General features: G+C 37.4%; 1 protein-coding gene across 1 annotated transcript; it reads left to right on the top strand.

Annotated features, from left to right (window-relative positions):
• Positions 1 to 2349: 2349 nt before the first annotated feature.
• Positions 2350 to 17218, top strand: LOC106152578 (uncharacterized). Its single transcript, XM_013526210.2, has 4 exons — positions 2350 to 2611; positions 12968 to 13046; positions 14197 to 14853; positions 15123 to 17218. Exons 2-4 carry the CDS (start codon positions 12980 to 12982, stop codon positions 15917 to 15919), a joined length of 1521 nt encoding a protein of 506 aa, XP_013381664.2. The 5' UTR covers positions 2350 to 2611; positions 12968 to 12979; the 3' UTR covers positions 15920 to 17218.
• The last annotated feature ends 2925 nt before the right edge of the window (positions 17219 to 20143 follow it).

The raw sequence follows: 20143 nt of genomic DNA, 5'->3' as shown, positions 1-20143 counted from the left end.
TCATAACTAAGGTGCTTTTTATACGTTGAAGGGGATACCGTTAAAGAATTAAAATTTTTGGTAGTGGGTATTGTAATGGTAGTTTGCAAAATACATGTAGTGTAATACAAATGTACGTGTATTAATGTTCAGAGGTCTTAACCAAATGCACTGTACACATGTATATATAATAAAAATGGATACATTAATGTAAGTGACAAGACTGATTTTAATCTATTAATTTGAATTGATATGGACATTAGCGGTCGACATTTAACATCAATTAAGCTCTGTAGAACTCACCACTGATTAATCCTTTTTCAAGTATTGAATCGACTGAGGGAGAGAAGAGAAAAAAGTTGATAAGATCCTTCGTTTCTGATATTAAAAAGCTCAGAAGCTGGACGCGTTGAAATGAATTTGCCTTTCAGGCTTTTAACGATATTAATTATAAATAGTGCTCCTAATTTATAAAAGTTATGTCCGTGTATTTTTTATCAGGGCCATGTCATTAAAGGATAGTGAACTAGGATTGAATTTGTCTACATGTACATTAACTACATGTACTTTTTCAGGGGAGAGTACGGTCATCGTCCTCTCTGTTAGCAGGGAATATATATATCATATAGCATTTTTAGGTAAAAGATACCCCCAAAATTGATTGAGATTTCGCGCCAAATAAAAAAGCACAAAAGTGGATTCTCTCTCTCTCTCTCTCTCTCTCTCTCTCACACACACACACACACACACACACACACACGTACTCTCTCAAAGCTACATGTATATCACTGAGAAAGGATTGTACATTTATAATCAAGTAAGTCATGTCCATGTTATCAATTGCTCTAACTAAGGAATCATAGAGGAAGGGAATATTCTACATACTACATACCTGTATATATACACATCTATATATAATAATTCGATAATAAGAGATCCTTATGCCTTTGAACCAGATTATATACAGATAGAAAAGTTGATATACGTCATATTTTGACAAAATCTACTGTATTATACTTCCCGCTATATTACTACATTATGTGCTGGATTATAGTAAGTTATAAAGAGTATATGTAATCCAGCACTTCGTCAAGTAATTTCTGTGATTATCCTGAATTGTTTTACACAATGGCTTCACTAAGTTAATACAACCTTGATTTTGATGGGTTCATTGAAGTAGATAGCACATGTCAGCCTTTCAGGTGGCATCGATCGATATGGCTTACTGTATCAAACAAAAACAATGGAACAATATGCAGCTCTGGTAATTATTCCGGTACGCGGAAAAGATTGAAAAGGATTAAGTATAAACTAAGGATTCACGTCGTTTAATTTTCAGAGCCGTTCACTTCAAAAATTGTTGAAGGAGTTAAGTAAAAGAACAGAAATCTGGGCAGTTTAAGAAAATCTAACCTGTGATAAAGTCTAATTGGTGATGTTTAATTAGGCATAACTTTATTTTCAAAACAGCAGCAGATAACATTCTCGTAACATATAAGTTAATACCCGTTTTTAATTTTAAAAAAATATCGGAACATATCGGGTTCATGTCCCCAAGAACCTTATTATTTGTTTGTCAATGTGGAAAAGAATACCAAAGCTTCGGCTTTTTCAAATGTCATTTAGGTTGTGCAAATAATCATTCCATTATTCTATACATGTATATTTTCCGTCGCCCACGTATCTTCTGACGATTATTGTTCTTAGTAAGCTTTGAAGCTTATCCCTTTTACTCTGAAAACGCGGATTAGTATTTCTGCCACGCAAGTGTAGATGCCTTCAAGTAAAATAACAATTAGGTAAATGATTCATTTCTTAAGACGTGTATAATGGCATGCGAAAATAATGTTTAATAGCCGTTAATGTACTTGAAATCAAGAAACATAATTATACCCCAGCGAAGAACATTCTGATAATAATCCCTTGCATTGTTGACATATCAAAGTAAGGTAGTTTTCAAGAGGATAAGTGACTTTCCAAGTAATTAGTAATAAGGAATATCTTGAATGATAAATTGGAGAGTGGTCCTTGATATAATGAAGATGAAGCTGACAATGGTGTCTGACCTCAGACAACACCAGTGAATACAGGACTCATATACAGCCAGGCCACTCATCTTTCTTTTATATCCAAGGCTTAAAAGATGCATAAGCTTTTTAAGCGCAAAAGTGGATTTATTTCTCTTCTATAAAGGAAGTAATAGATACACATTCACATTTAAGCTTTTCCACTGCCACATTTCAGACGCAATATGACAAGATATCCCCATCTATGTCATAATTCATGTAATAGAACCTCCGCTCCGTGGACTCGATTTAATCCTAAGAGACCGAAAAATCAATTGTCTTCCTCTCTTGGTGAGCTATCGATTGGCTCTCGCAAGTGTATGACGCTACATGGGAAGGCAGCACAGGAAAGGGAGACGAGGCTGCAACGAATAGATATTCACATTTCCATAGAAACAGAGCAACGTGTAGCAACTTAGAACACGAAATTTATTGGTTTATAACTAGTCCAGGTGGCACTGGCAAACGTCAGCTGATTTTTTTTCAGATTAGAAACCAAACGTTCTGGCAGAGAGAACACACGCCGCGTCAAGAAGGGTAACTTGGCTATAGAACTCCACTGCCAGGTAATTGAGTCGTCCTTGTTTAATAATCAACACTGCTGTTGAATTGATTTGAGAGAGTGGATACAGTATTAGAAAATAGAATGATGTTGTGTTGCTTTTGTGATAAAGATTTTTTGTTCCTCAGTTTTCAGATTTGCTCTTGTTTAATGTTCAAACTAATGTACGAATCTATTTTTTCTCTCATCATGCAATTTGTTAATTTTTCGCAATGCAATATTCACGTGTCAACATAAAAACAAATCTGTGGTCGTCACTCAATCTGGGATGCATGTTGTAAAGGATGTTTTCATGTCAAAGTGTTTTTTTTCGGTTTCTGACGAAAATTCATCGATCGGATCAGTAAGGCTCATTTCTTGAGATTTGTTAATGATTGTATGTACGTACATGGTTTAACAGAGTTACATGCCTAGTGCTATATGCATGTCAATCTGCAGCCAGCTGGTAGTTTCTGTGTATTAGATAAAATGGATTCTCCTGCTCTAGTTTTAGCGGAAATATATTCACAAATTCATCGTTTATGTTTGCTCTGTTTAAATTCAAGCGGTAATTGATCACTGAATTCAACGCTATTTTATGTTATAAATATAAAAAAGACCCATAAGACAGTAAAATGTAACAGCAGATTTGATAATGTCTTTTCTTTTTAGATTAGAATTTTCATATTATATGCCACGTGCAAGGAGTGCAGGCGTTAGTGACTGAAAACGATTTGTTATAGAAACACACGTCGTATGCTGACAACTACTCTTTATGGGCAGTAGCTCCCCTGGGGCAAATATTCATGTGTTGTTTTTGTTCCAATATTTCTACCGTTACATATCCTCCGTGGAATTTATAATGGACAGATAAAAAAGGGCAGTAATTTGATACTGCTTATCGTTTATATGCTCTATAGTCAACAGCTCTCAATTCTGCGATATGAAACTTCAGATAGTACTACCATTTTGGTTTTTCGCTTTTGCACGTCATAATGTACTTTCATTATTTTCCTGATGTAGATTTGCGACCTAGACTTAAAGTCTATAGTTGAAAGCAAAAGTAGTCAGTAGTCATGTCAACATTTATAGATAATTATTTATTGTAAGTTTATTATTTGATTGCGTAGTCTTGCTTAAACCAACGTAAAGCCCAAGGCAACTGGACGTTGTTCAATAGCAGTCGGGATGAATATACTTTAAATTATATAAGGCATTGGTCAAATTTCGACAAATTACTTTTGCAGATTTTGTTCACAAAGTAAGGTCTTCTTTGCTAGTGAATCGTTGTAAATACCTCACTTTCACCCAGCACAACATACAAACTCTGACACATACAGATTCACATCTCTGATACGTGAGATAATGACTTTTTTTAGTTTCTATTACTGGACATAACTTTTCGAGAACAGTTATGCGAATTCTCCATTTGAGGTCAAGAGCATTTACAAATATATATCAAAAATCCTCGGTAAATATATCTATTAACCTTAAAAATTGACGCTTGTATCAATTTTACCCCGGACAAGTATTCGTTTTTTTCTCATAGATGTACCAATTTACAAGGTTTATTAAGGTATAGATATCGAATAATTTTTGACCTGTATAGCAGAATATTTCCTCATGTAAGCCAGTTTCAGATAACTTGTATAACTATGCGTGATAATGGTATTCCTTTCTGTTACTTATTTCAGGTAATCGAAATTCAAGAGGTTATCAAAGCTTTCATGTAGAGTATCACTTGTTATCCGTATACCTCCTGTCATCTTTCACCGAGATCATATAAGCTTTAGAACCTTATGGAACTTAGTGTTGAAAGATGTCAATGTTAACACAGACTTAACTTGCAACAAAATGGGATAAATCAGCAAGGGTTTAATGGCACCAATGACACGACATTTCCATATATTTCCATCGGCTATTGCCGCCGTTAACCACTTGCCTCAGTACACACGCGTGTTCACTCGACAGGAATAAATAAGAAAGGACAGGCCGTCAGATTCTGTATTTGCTTCACTAATATCTTCACGTACTAAAATTGCCAATATTTTATCACGCATCTCATCCATTTGAATAAATAGTGATTGGAAATATATCTTCTCATGCTGAGACGCCCATGTGGTAATTTGATTTTGATATTTGCTGTAGCTACCGGAGTCGGGTTACTGATGGTGTTGATTAGGTTATATGGCTTGGATAATGTTCTCCTATGGCAACATTAACACTAAGCTAAGCATGTGTTCAATCCTATCTTTAATATATACAGTATAGTTGAATTAAGGTGAAAGAAGCTAATTGAGCTAGCGCTAGTGTTATAATGACGTCATCAATGATCCGCCACAGTTTAAACAAAATTAGCTATTTCCGAGTAGATGAACGATACCTCAATTAAATAGTTTTGATGAAAAAATGAGACTAATAACTTATAGGCGCGTGAGGATACATTTCGTTCCACATACCAACTGTGGTCCTCAGATCATATTCGCTCCCTTGGCTCTAACTTGTTTCCTAGAGGCTCCATTCTGGTCCTACCTGTTCTGTGCATCATGATGTGACCAAACGTGGTCCCGAAATGTGCCCTTGGCTGGCTCTCTTTTGGTCCCGAAAATATTTTCTGCGGTATAGTCTTGAGACAAGGGACCAAATTTTATCTGAAGACCAGAGTAGAGCCTAGCTAAACAAATGTACTTGTGTATAAAACGTTCTGTCTGCCAACTAATATGAGGTGAATATTAATACTGTTAGCAACTGCCTTTGCTGGTTAATAAGAAATCGAATTTTAAATTGCTGTGTTTTTATTATTTTCTGATTTTTCCTTCCGCTTAGCACGAAATTCACGCGTTAGCACACCTGCTTACACATAGATTTTCGTGCTACTCCTCACTAAAACCTGAGTTATTTGACATTCGTCGTTAATACAAAAAAGTATGCGATTCCTGAATCCATCTGCAGTGCTGCACGTTCAAAAAGTGTCTGTACAATTTTGACTTTTTGAGATCAAAGCCGTTTGACAATTTGAATGAACTGAGTAACAAGGTGTAGATTTTCATCGCAATAAGACCCAAGATGCCAACTGTACAAGCAATACATGTTTGATTCCGTTAACACCTTGACATTTCTCCGATTTAAAAGGGGAATTCATAGTAAAATAAAACTCTGATTTGGGAGATTGAAAGTCTCAGGAAACTGAATTACCTTAATCAAACGGAATATCCTGGAAATGGTGAATGACGTGCGCCATTTATCTTATTCAAGACAAAAGAAAACAATCGTATTGGCAGAGAACTGTCCAACTTGTGCGTCTCCTTTAGGTTCGTAAAAGATTCGATTTACCACATCTAATCCAGATGCATCTTATATCTCTTAGATGCTGTTTCAATGGGTAAAGTAAAGGGTTCTATGTACATATAAAAATTTCTAGCATCATTTAAACGAACATGAAGTTACATTTGCTTTATCTATGTACAAATCTAAATGACCAATATTATATATGAAAATTAACAAGATGATTTCATTTGTGACTTAACGTTACTGTGTGTTAAGTGGTCATTTCTTAGATGGCCACCTTTTAAATTAACTTACATGTAGCAATTTAAGTGTTAGGTGTTATTCTGCTAAGGTTAATATCAACATGTCCACATCGTATTTGTCAACTAATTTTAGATCCGGGAGTACATGTATTAGGTAGTCTTTGGTCGCTTATGTCTTCTGTGGTTTACATTGTAAAATCAAGAACAGACACCTTCCCCAACACACAAAATAATTTTCCCAAAACTGGGCAAAGACAACAGGATTTAACATGTACATTTATACAACAACATCACTGCACTTTCAAACGTCAGTTTCAAATTTCAGTTGCCGTGAAATTTGCTTTTTGGTAAATCTGTTTGTGATGCTTAAGTTTGCACTGAAATGATTCTATACTGTTGCTCTTTTTTCTCTGAACCCGTTAACACAAGATATTTGATAAAGAGATAGAAAAAGCCGGCATTTAAAACCACATAGCGGTTGAAACGAGTTAGGTGAACACGATTCTGCTTGAGACTATTGTCAGTTCTGTTGACGCGCAACGTGACGTCTCTTTATGTCTGTATCTAGCTGCTCTACAAGGTGTTTCATTATACTCATGCACTTCTGATATCTACACATTCCCTATTATTTGACCTAAATATTTTGTCCCAAAGGTAGAAATCAAACTTACATTTGGCGCAGAGCAAACAACAATACAAGAAAAAGAAAATGGTTTTAATGGCATACAATGATAGAATGGATTCCCTCTTGGCTGATATACCTAGACGCATTTTTTTACTGTAAGTGAGTTAATCAATAACCTTTTATAGCGGTATATCCATACAGCTTGTAAGAATTAAAAGCGCATCAATCTCTGGCGCCCCGTGTCCTGGCGATGCAGGGATTACCAATAACAATATTCTACCAACAGCAGTGAACTGAGGAGAGCAGCTCCGACGGGAGCAAAACATAGACATGCATTGCCGATATTCTGTTGTTTATATTTTGGGTTAATATTTAAAGTTTAGACGCCAGGTCTTTGTTCTGCAGTGATGACATACAAAAGATATTCATTGAAAAAAAATAATATCAAAATAAGCTTTTCCATATAATGATGAGACTAAAGGCCCCTTGTAGTCAATGAACATGCATGTTTGACGAGTTAAATCATATCATCATTTCACACTTTTCATTCAAATATAGTAAAGTACTATTACTGTGACATCACATATACCTCGAAAATACTGAGTACATTTTTGTTGATATGCAAAAGAAAAAACGCCACAGTTTTTTCATCAAACATTACCCTGCTGTGTAGTAATTTCAAGCCAAGTGTCTAGATTAACATGACACCGCACTCACGGCGCTCTGAAAAAAAGCTTCTATCAGCCATACGAAATGATTTGAATCTCGTTTTCTCTAACACCGGATACCGTCCGTCTTAGATTAATGCTTTAATTATTCACATACTCTGTCAAATTCCGTGACAATGCCGAGTGTTCAATTGCTTTGTCTCAGCGCAGGCGTGGGAGGTTGACATTTCAGTATCGGCTTTTGTACGAGAGCAGCCTTCTGTAACAAAGAATTCAGCAAAGGAACTGAGCATGATAGCTTTGGTTCAGTGCAAATCAGTTAATGCAGCTAAAAGATATAATCTCTCATGGCATTACTAAGGGACTAAAGGGATATTTCTGATGTGTTTTAAGACTTATATGTCACATGCTTCTTTGCAATGTTGTGCTGGCTTAGAGGTTCAACAGGAAAGCACTCAATCTAACTGTCGCCAATACATTTTCTGAAGAGGCGGCTCTTTCAAGTCGATGTTATTTATATATTCAAGCATCGGAGATTTGACGCAACAAATCCATATACTGCCTATCAAGAAGAGATTTAAGTTAAATAGTGCGACTTCTCATATGTTCATGTAGACCTACGTGCCTGTTGACTCAATTACACACACACACACACATGTGCAACACACGTTTTAACACTATTCAGTAATGATTCAGCAACCATTTTCTCCTTTGAAATCTGTTAATTTGATACGAAAAATTTACGAGTCAGTAGATGAGGAAATAAAATTCGCTCTTGTGTTTTAATTCTTTTTTTAGCTTGCAGGGGAAACCACGTGCCGATTGAAGATTACAATTACAGTTATAATTTGTCTTTTGCCTTGGGTCTTTGAGTTTTTAGGCCTCCAAAGAGAGTCAAGTACAATTAAATACACATCTGTTACAAGATACAGGTTTAAATTAGGTTTGCGGAGGTGTTCTCCTCGAGGCACCTTGTTAAGTTTCCCGAGTGGTTTTACAACCCAAGTTCAATGAACCGATATTGATTAGTCAATTTCCTTAATCTGAGTTCCCTTTGGTTTGGTTATTTTCAAAAAGGGTGTTTTGTATGTTTTTTTAAATTTCACCTGGGATTTTTTATCGTGCAAATACTGGCATAATGGAAACATTATTTCACATAATTTGCAAAACTTGTTGATTAAAAAAATAGAAAAATATTGAAGTTCAAGTTGAGATCAATTAATTGCACAAGCAGAGGGATCTTTTTGAATATCCAAACAATAATTTTGAAAGAAACATTTCTCTTACACATTACAAAAATGATTACAAAAATGATACAAAAATGACGCCTTGAAATTAAAACAAACTATATACTAGTGAGACTTCAAATGCGACTGCTTTATTTTGATGACCTTTTACGTCTCTACTGTATATGCCCCATGGCTTGGATGAAAAGCCATGAGTGTTCATTATTGAGAATCTATAGAGCAATGAATCAAGTGTCTGCTGCTGAATCCCCTTTCCGAAAATGTGTATAGTGAATTTTGTATTTTATGTCACATGTGGCGTTCATACTTTCTTTTTCTCACATTTCTAAAAACTGATTAATTCGTTTTCTAAAATTAGAATATTATTTTTAAGGCTTGCGATGTCTAAGATATGTCACATGTGGCGTTCATACTTTCTTTTTATCACATTTCTAAAAACTGATTAATTCGTTTTCTAAAATTAGAATATTATTTTTAAGGCTTGCGATGTCTAAGAGCCCATTTGGAATAAAAGATCCGAGGATCTTCTGATCCATGGATCAAATATGGCGGACCCTATACAGGGGCGGATCCAGAGCTATATACTGACAGTCTTCCAAATTATCTTTGTTGATTCATCCTCCAATTTTGACCGTCTTCCAACATTAAAAATTGGATACCCGTCAATGTAAACTTGAAAATCTGACCGTCTTCTGGAAGACCCAGAAGACGGCCTAAATCCGCCCCTGCTATATGAAAGAAGAGCCGATTTATCCGCTGATCGTCTCCCCGCCTCCACACGCACCGTCCTTGCAAGGGCCCAGCAATTAAACCTCGGAGCCGTGATTTAATTTGCTTAATGGCGCGTGTGGAGGCGGGGAGACTCTTCTTTCATGTAGGGTCCGCCATATTTGATCCGTGGATCTGTAGATCTTCGGATCTTCTCTTAGTAGTATCACACTGACGTGTGAAATAAATATTTTGCTTGCCAAACGCGTTACGCCCAGTAGCCATTTCATTTTGTGGAGTCAAGCGCGGAATGGTTAAGATATAACAAGTTATTATTTATTCAGAACTGCTTCACTCAAACTATTAAAAAATTTACCACTTGTACTACGGAACGAAACTTGTTTAAAGTAGATTTGGCCCATCAATGCTAATTTTGACCGACCGGATGACCTTGTGGTTAGAGTGTCCGCCTCCGGAGCGGGAGGACGTGGGTTCAAACCCGTCTGGGGACATACCAGTCCTTTATAAACGGTACCTGCTGTCTCCCCGCTTGGCACTCAGCACTAAGGGGTTGAAGCAGGGGCCTGGTCTGGCAGAGGAGAAATGTTTGTTAGTTTGTTAGCTCTGAGCGCCTAATATGGCAGCCGGGCTGTATCCTCCCCAGGGAGGTGAGAGCGACTACCTGTATAGTGTGCAACAGGACCAAAAATGACCAGGCTTCTCTGACTTACAATGAAATTTGATTACAAATTATAGTAAATAAATAAATTAATATTTATATGTATAACTTCAACCTTCGGGTTGCAACATTCCAATAAAGATTATTATTATTATCAAACTGAATGCCAATTCTGCACTGGTTTAGAGACCCCATTTTTACGTTAAGTTAAAAATTATGCTGATCCATCTCAGTTGGGTTTCCTCTTGAACAAAATAAGTGATGATATATTAAGAACCATTGGTATCTTTAGGCAGGATTATTCATGCAAAGGGCTGTTCTATTTCCTTGAAGCAACCCTATGAAATTTGTTTTGGCTGCCGCTATCGGCGAATTAAAATTTTTGCCTTCAAAGTAAGGATGTAAGAGGATGGTTTTTAGATTTCTACTATCAGTGAAAGAGTGTAAGCCTAATGGCAACACTGCCAGTTAATGAGAGACGTCAATGGTTTTTGTTTATCCGGTTTTTTATTCAATCGGCGTTTTGCACATCTTTCTAATCATCAATTATATTGTACCCTCAGTCAGCCAAAAGCAATTATTTCGGTCTGAAAGTAGAAAGTAGCAGTGAAATTCCAACTTCTCCTTCCACATATTCTCCATTTTAATGGCGGCCATCGCACTAGTATTGTAGAATACACATCTTTTTGATAATGATAGCTGACAAAGCGAATATTCAATCATTCAGGCTGATAAGTCATAACTGATGAAATATACACGTCAAAAGCCTACAATACCAAGTAAGACAGGTCGTTCCTATCATTTGGTAGTAAACATTGTATTTACACACATGCTGCAATACTTTTGTAATGGCCTGTTGCAGTCTGTTTAAACTATGATCAAAAATAAAGAGGCTTTTGGATCCTAGGTTTAAAGAAGTATACAGTAAAACAACTCGTACCATTTGCTTAGAATTACTGATTGATAAGTTTCTAGTTTTCATATTACCACTACAGCAACGCAGTGAAGATCTGTCAAACTTTGTTGATATTATTTGGCTAAATAATAGATTCAAATGGTTTTTAAGAGTGAGTTTTGGGTTTCTCGAGGAAAAAGTGTATAAAAGAAATGGATGGAGTGTGTTCTTGGCGAGTCATGGAATCATTCTGAATCTATCCAGCAGAATGACAGCACGCTATAGTTGACGCAGTGCTCTGTTAGACAAGCAGGGATGGCAAATTAGTCAATACTAATTATCCCACTTGTGCATTAGCCAGCGTGCCTTATTGGGTCCTTATTCTCTTCCTACACCCACGTGCTGTACCTGATTTAACATTGGAAATCAATCTAAGTCTAATGATAAAGAACATTAAAACGCCAGAAGAGCTCAATAAATGGAAATAGCTCGTCGTTATGGGTTTTAAGAAGTCTTTAATTGGCTTGCCTCAGTGCTTTTTTAACCTAAGCCAGTGGAAATAACGAGTTACGCACCTTTGGGTTTTCTTAAGATATGATATTCATGCTTCCGTTGACAGAAGCTTGTGTTATGCCGTCCCAATTATATGCTTGTGTTGAGCAGAGCGGTTTTGGTTTGTCTGGTTCTGTATTTCAAATTATGATAAAGCAAATTGCAACATTTTCGCAGCAAGCGTAGAATATTTTAGACTGGTTTATTGTTTCAAAAGGAAAAAAGTTAATGAAACCATAGATCAAGAGTATTTTAAAAATGCATGGTTCTATATTTCTGAGTGAAATCAATACAGAACACAATATTTGTGTTTGGAATGTTTGGAAGCAAGAGTCACTGGTTTAACACAGTAACTATAGAATGTATCTTCAAAGGTAGCAAAGAATAGGTGACATATTTCCAAGGAGCAATCACAAAATGTGAGTCATGTTTCCCTCTCGCCTTTATTTGCATATAATTCAGTATTATACGCATGTATGCAGTCTGGTTTACTTTAACAATTCCCGGAGTGTAAAGTTGGCATTATCATAAACCCAAGACACGCTCCAAATACGAGTCTCGTTCAAAAGTATGAGAATGCATGAGAATCCCCATACAAGTGGATAAAATAACGGACACTTCAGACAAAAGACGAGAGACTCATTTGAAGTTCTGACATGAAAATAGATACCTTAGATAACAATGTCTATGGGCTCCCAGCATGCAGGAACTTTTACCGTGGGCAAACAGTAGACAAAGCCATATGAGTTTGCCACTTAAACAACTCTTGTCTAGCACGGAAATCGACATTTAATGCTTGAGGTTTACATCACCAACCGTGTATACAAATGTCAAATAGCGGCTACCTAATATATGTCATTATTTGAAATTTGATATATGCATATCAGCTTACGCACATGAATACGGCTTTTGTTTACCGTGTGGCTGTTACAAATGGACATGAATAATCCATGCATTACGTCAATGTTATCTTTGAAGAAGCAAGCTTGCCGTGGGTTATTCTATTTTCACCATTCTTTGATTGTTAGATGTAAAAGATCATGCTGATATAATCGCCCCGGAACAGAAGCGCAGGATTTGAAGCTCCCATTTCTTATAAGCTTGTATAAGCAGCTTCATTCATCCTGCTGTTCGTTCTTGCTTAATTAAACTGGAAACAAAACATCATCAATTGATGTTCGTACTTGTATAAAGAATGACGATCCAAATAGATACACGTTTTCAGATCAAACAATGAGATTCGTGCTTATCTAGTACACGCAAACAATAATATTATTAGAATTTGAGTTCAAACCAGTACAAGAGTCATGGCTTTGAATTTTATGTATATTCCTGAATAGTTTACGTGTGTAATTTTTTTACTGTACAATTGAGAATTGGAGAAAAAAAATCTCGCGGTAAAAAAAAGATGTTTGAATATCTTAACTGGTACATGTACAGTACATATTCAAAGAAGTTTTTGTATTTGACTTTCCAGAGCATCATCGCGATGTTGCTAAAATGCGCTGTGGTGGCAATGCTGTTGGGAGTCATGGCAGCTGCTCCCACCTTGCCAGGTAAGATAATTGAAGAAAGTGAGAGGAATTATTACTGCTGTAGCGTCATGTTTTTATGAGATGGAAGTGTTAAATTGTTGTGATCATGATAAAGATATCCGAAACGTCAACATTTTAGTTGTCCTATTTTTACTGACATACAAAATTGTTACCTGTCAAAACCTTATTTCACGAAGTTTTGTTTGATATGAAATGAAACAGATGGCAACTTCTGGGGATTGGGGGTGACAAAAGTATTGCGCCATTTGTATGATTTGTGCTCTTGGTGTGTCATCGAACGTGTAACGTCCCTCTGGCGGTCAAATTGCTTCCTTGTTGAAAGTACGGGAACTCACAAAATATACGGTATTGATGGACTGGTACGTTTAAATTGAACACACAATCACGAGCGCTAAACGGGATGCCTGGACCAACACCTACTGACAGCGATGGGAAACATCTTTGGGGACAGGGACCATCCGTTCAATTTTCAGGATGATAATGCCACGCAGGACAGGCCAAATGTGGCTTTACCACAGTAAGGATGAACAGGGTAGAATGGCTCACTTGGAATTCCCAAAAGGCGGGCCCAGTTGAAAACCCTCGGGATTAAATTGAAAATTAGATGGCTAGGAATGCCCTAATCCAAACTGTCTTCAGGGCTTTGGCTAGTAATGATATTTACTTGAAATTACCAATAAAATAAAATACAAAAAACAACAACATTCTACTGTCATTCATTGATAATCAATATGGTGCAATGGCTTTGTCATCCTCCTCTACATAAAATGCCAATGCCACAAAAATCACTATTTTCCAGATAAACAACTAGCCTCACATTACCCCTTTTGTACTTTTTTTGACAACACGACACTTCTGCTTTGTGTTATTGATATTTAAGTACGTATTACATGCAATTCCCTTATATATTTAACACGTTATTCAAACTCTCTCCTTTTTGTTTCCTTATTCATCTATCATCCTACGTCAAGGCAAAAAAGCAATTGAAAAGTTGTCACATGTATATGACTGAAGGTTTTTAATATAAATGCATGTACATTACAATGTTTCATGCAGGAATGGTTATTTAATCGAATTAATTTTTAAACACCGAAATTCACAGAAATGCACTGATTGGAATTGTTTCAATTGTTTAAATATTTTTCTACAGAAAAGCGCTCAGACGAAACCATAGCCTTTGGAAATCAACAGAATAAGGAAAGGGTAAAGAAATCAGACCCAGGTATAGAAAGTAAGAGTCAAGAGGCTGGTTCTACCGCGTCACACGAGAAAGAAGACAGTTTGGTTGATGCCAAAAGCGAGTCAGAAGTGGAATCAAAGCCAGTTGAATTCGTTGATACTCAAATGGATAGGGTGCTTTCGGATAAAATACCAAAACTCGTGAACCCTGGCACCACTGCTGAAGAGTCGGAACAGGTACCCAGCGCTGACGCTGGCGACGACTCTAACGAACCACCGGCCGACAGTGTGATAGAGCCTTTCAATCAAGACTCGACGCCAGACCAGAATACCGATTCAGAGACGGAGGACATGTTGGATAAACAGGATGAAGACAGCCATTCAGATTCTACAGAGCCAGACATCTCTGAGAGTAAAGACGAAGAAAGCGATGAAATGGACAAACTGGTAGATAAACAGCCGGTGGCGCCCCCTCAGCTTCCCCCTGATGCCGATATCACTGATGAAGAGAAAGCACTTGCTAGTCTTGGTGCAGAAGAGAAGACACCCGAGGAACTTGCGGAGGATGGCTCTGACGATGAGGAACGCGAGGAAGAATATGATTATGATGATTTGAAAAAATACTATGGTAAGCACTTTTTGCTGATCGTGACATGTACACGCGTAAATGCAGGGGTAGGTGTGGGTTACAATGGAAGTTACACATTTATACTCTAAGTCCAAAGACGTTACATATGGCTATACTATATTTTAACTGCCATATTGATGTTTGAACTTGGGAATGGGTCTTTGATGTCTTGGAAAGTCAACAAACATATATTATTTTCTTAATTTACACAGCTGGAATATCTGACTTTTAGTTATCACAGCTATATATCACAGCATATATCTTTTCAGATCAAATGATCTACGACAGAGACCACTTCGTAGACCCTTACGTCTACCGCTATTATTATCCATACCTATCTCCATACGACTACAGAAGAAAGAGAAGCGCCAGCCTCCCCGCCCGCCTTGAAAAGCGTGATGCGCCAGCAGAAGAAAAAGAACTTAGGAGAAACAAACGCTCTCGGCGAGATGTGAACGGCTATAATGATGTCAGGTTTTCGGAAGACGAACTGCGAGATTTGTGGCAGCTAATGCGAGCAGCCTACAACTCTCGTACAGAAGATGAAGAAGATGGATACGAAGATGATCAGTCTTACAGCCCTTACGACGTGCCCCGATACGTACCCCAAGAATACTGGACCCGAGAATTTCTCCCGTCAGATAACTACGACATATATCGCTACGTCCCCCAAAACATACCAACCAAAAGAAACAGAATTGGTTTTGGATACGGAATATTTGACCAAAGAAGGGCTTTCTCCCCGAATTTCAGAGTAGAAGAGGATGACGAACCACGTGGATACTGGCGGGAAGAACCAGAGGCAGAATACCAAACTTACGAGATTCCCATACGACCTTACCCTTCCGTGCCTAAGCGCCAATACCTAAGTATGGTACCGGGGAATAAACGAGCTCCCTTCTACCCATACGAGGCCGAGCCACAGTACGGGCGCTGGGGAGCTTTCATCAGAAAAGCTCAGGCAGAAGAAAAGCGGGAAAAGGCTGCGGAGGAGTATATGCAGCTGTATAATCTAGCCCGAGCTTTGGGAAAACATGAGGAAATCGAGGGAGCAGAGGAGAAATAAATAGAGATAGGGGGATGATATACAGAGTTTTCATTGGATCGCTCCCGTATTTGCCGATAAGGTAGAATTCTTTGCGCAAAAAAAATTATTTTCAAGATGTTTAAGACGATTGTTACAAATTATGTATTATATTTCGTGAGCATGTTTACAAGACTAAGACTGCAAACCTCTAGATAGTCATACATGTATTGTTATTCAATTGCGGATTATCGCTTGACCCTCCGTCTTTTACTGTAGTTTCTGTGTACTCTAAGGCAGGACTAATCTTCGAAGGCTTTTAAGTCGCAAAAGTATTTTAACAACTTCTCAAAAGAACAGAGAAGTATATATTTTTGAATGTTTCAATATATTCGTGTCAACTGTTGTATATTTTACCTTTGATATAACAATATTGTATTGTCAGTTTCACGCGATTTCAAAGTATATAATTTATACTGACACTGGCCCCCTGTTGCAACAAGTCAGAACTGTTGACAGAAAATTATAATTTTATAAATCTTTATGTCAAACAAATACCCAGATGATGTCACTTAGGATACACATTTTTTCCTTCACTTATACATGTACTAGAATGCCAAGATTACACCTATCCATATAATCTTTTGGCTGTTTCTGTAAAATATTTGCATTGAATAATCTTGTGAAGCCTACTACATCGTACATGTAACTGTTACCGGCAATAAATCATACGGTTTTATTTTTTTCTGTCATAAACATAATAACACAATTTTCATAACATTCCAAAGTTGATCACGTAAACAAATTTATGTCCGAAGGCACAAACTATTGTTTTTTCTAAGCAATGATTAGTGGTAATTAATGTGACTGCAGGATTCATGGAAAGGCGGAATTCGCATTATCTTGGAAAATTCGCAAAATAAACTTGTGTTTGTTTGCCCCCAACGCTTTATATCGACTGAGAAAAGCACTCACAGCTGCATGTCAATAAATGGAGTTTCAAGAAATTACTGCAATTGTACATTAATGCCAATTTGTTGTTGGCATTAACTTCAAAGAAATAGGTTATTTTATAATAAGACTGAGTGGCAGCTTAGCTGAGTAATGGATAAACGTTAAGCTATTTTGAGTGCGAGACGCAAGACATTAATAGAGAGCATTTCTCAATTTTTGAAAACACATTACCATTAAACCTATATACTGGTATAACATTTGCCAGATATACTTATTGTATCATCAGGAAACATTTTTCAGCCAATTTTGTTGACCCGAAAAGCATGGTGGAAATGTATCTGGGATAACTTCATTTGTATGTGTATAATAAAGCATTACTTCTTGAAATCTGGGAGATTTGGCATTTCGTCCATTTTGCAGCAAAACCATTCGATTTTCAGTGTTTTGTCCTTTGAATCCACATTATTTCATTGCCACTGGTGGCAGGTTTTTTGATCAAGATATCAAACAGAAAGTATTTAAATAAATAGCTGGCACCGAACGTGTATTTGCAGCCAGTGCTTAATATGTTTGCTTGGAACTGTTTAACTCCCTCGTTGCAATGAGGGTAATTTTATCTATTTCTCATTTGTATTCCGACCTTTGTATTTATGTGACTAGGGAACCGCCAACAGAAGCCAATTGTTTGAAAAAGGTTTACCTCTGACTATGTTATGTAAAGGCTCCTTAAGACAGGGAGTACAGTAAATAAGAAATCGGACCAACTCGAGTCTTTAAATCGAGTCGCGAGTCTTTGTTTGACATATGTGAGAGACGGGACATAACATCTTCAAAACTTAATTCATCAATATGGTTGTCCAATGACTCGAGTTGGTCCCTTCCCAGCTTGATATAATTTTATCTGAATGGAGATCCAACTTTGGGTATTTTCTTCACGCTCTCCAATAACTTGATTCAACTCCCACGCACCTTTGCTACATGTAAAACACAGGAACTTCGCCGCCCTTAAGTCACAAACTACCCGCATCGGTATCGTTTTATGGCGTGACAGTAACGGAAACTTAAAGAAGAATTATAAGCAACACGCGCTACTTAGATTATATGGCATTGAATTCATTTGCTTTGGTTTTACTTAAATAAACAACAGTGAAGTGATCATCAGTCTTTCCCATCTGCACTGCTTTGCGCGACATATACAGTGTATGGTAATTAGATCCAATTTAACAGAATCCAGCACACTGACATTTCAATCACAGCTTCTGGTTAACATGCGCGAGGCAGATGAGAAGGATTCGAATGCGACAAAGCAGATATCCTGTCACACCTTATGGACGAATGTCATAGTTTTTGTTAAATTAAACAGATCTTACAAACATTCCTGACCCCAAATTGATAAATGGCATCTATAACTACTGGTATGAAATATGTGCCAGTGTGACAGGAATGGTAGTCCTAGGAAGAAGTCCGGTGACAAGTACAGGTAAGGGTTAGTATTTACAGTACCAGTGTCACCTGTGGAAAGTAATGGGTAACGGACTACGGTTCCAAGTGGCCTGCCATTCCTGCCGCACCGACATGCATGTTATGTAAAAGCCTGGTTACTACTTACTTAAGAGAATGATCTAAACCAAGTCCCCGCACTCGATATGGTCGATTGATTAACTTTCGCCTAAACAACAAGAAGCAAACTTGTAGAGACCTTGCATAAGAGAATAAAGCCCCCTGTATAGCGTAATTACATGGAAGCACCAGGAGGTGGCACTTTCTTTTATACTGTATATATAACTCCACAAACGATTCGTAATTTCATATAATCAATTTATAAAATTATGCAATTAAGGACAATTGCTCATTTTTCTAGCCATCAAGGAAGACTCAGCGTGTTTGATCTAAATGAAGTACCAGCATCAAATCTCTTTGCATGTGCAGCAGCAGTGTCTCTATGGCCCCATTTAGACCAGGGGACTAACTAGTCTGAGGGTCAAATATGGCCGATCCACTTGAATACTTCCCCACAGGATATCTATTCAGTGTCTATTAACGGATTAGACGACAAGCTCAGTGTAGTGGGCCGCCATGTTTGACCCTCGGACTAGTTAGCCCCCTTTTCTGAATGGGGCCTATCACTGTTTGAAAAAAAGGGCAAGAGTTCAAGTAACATGGCAGGTGACAAATAACCAACTAAAATATACATGTACGGGAGTGTGGGTATTTTCAGCAAGGGAGGTTCGAAGTGGTATAAAAATATCCCATGATCCGCTAATACGTGTATTTATCGAAGGAAGGGCCGGTAGGCTACATGCTGAATGTTTACTAGTGCCTGTATATTGTTCTGTTGTAACTGTATTTATATATACTAGTTTACCGACAACGAGCATCAGATCATACAGTGTATTCCCCTCATTATGGAATGTTCTACCGGTTAACCGCAAAAAGATCGAAGTTAGAAAATCATGAATGAGTTAATGACAGAGAATTGAAAATTATGTTGATTTGACGAAAAGTAGCCAATAAATCGTTTGCAAATTCAATTTTCGGGCTTCATAAGTCAGTTCTAATTTCGCTCAAAACGCGAAACGGCGCACTTAAAAACTTTCCAAGTGCCCCTTTTCAAAGGGGGTGCTTTCAACTTAAAATCATTATAGGCTATCCGTAAGATTGCACCAGCTCGTAACTTTGATTTATTATAAAGTCCCATGATGCCTGATGGTACAAAACATACAGTGAAGAAAAACATGTTGATGAACCTATTTATCATGATTTATCCGGCTGTAGGGTTGGTGATCAATCCCTCCATATCTCTCCGTCTTTGGTACATGTAGCTTTCAGCTGGTCGGTCACCTTAGTATGCCAGTCTTTTCCCTCTTTGTCTTCCTCTGTTTCTCTGGCGGCACCAATTATATTCTGTAGAATTTCACAGCATCCAAAGCAGTCAAATCAGTCTATGTACCTTAGTATTGTAACGCATGTGCAGATGTTTTTTTTTTTGTGTCTGATTGGCTACTACCGGTACGAGTAGATGGCGCTACTGCCAGTATTTTTTATTACTCGATCACATCTAAATTAGTCAAAATTGCTTTATCACACGCTGGCTGCGCAATGTTTTGTGATACAGTCAGCAGAGGGCTCCACTGCTTACATAAGTCTCATATAGAAGAAAAAAACTCATTAAATAGATAGATTGACCTTGGTGTCACTTGTCTTAGACTTATCTTAAATTTGGACATTTTACAACAAGATTGACACATGTTTACATGAACTGTTTCCAAATGAATGCGTAAAATATTTAAGTTTCCTGGCAAAAGTGTCGAA

The sequence above is a fragment of the Lingula anatina genome, chromosome 1, assembly GCF_051362555.1.
Source record: "Lingula anatina isolate TDL-2025a chromosome 1, LinAna3.0, whole genome shotgun sequence".
Taxonomy (NCBI): Eukaryota; Metazoa; Brachiopoda; class Lingulata; order Lingulida; family Lingulidae; genus Lingula; species Lingula anatina.
The sequence above is the reverse complement of the archived record's forward strand: the minus strand, read 5'-3'. Positions and strand labels throughout refer to the sequence as shown.

Excerpts from the sequence above, each read along its gene's own strand:
- LOC106152578 (XM_013526210.2), top strand. The coding sequence starts at position 12,980 with ATGTTGCTAAAATGCGCTGTGGTGGCAATGCTGTTGGGAGTCATGGCA. Across the intron at positions 13,047-14,196 it reads AGCTGCTCCCACCTTGCCAG|AAAAGCGCTCAGACGAAACC; the intron begins GTAAGATAATTG and ends ATTTTTCTACAG. Across the intron at positions 14,854-15,122 it reads TGATTTGAAAAAATACTATG|ATCAAATGATCTACGACAGA; the intron begins GTAAGCACTTTT and ends ATATCTTTTCAG.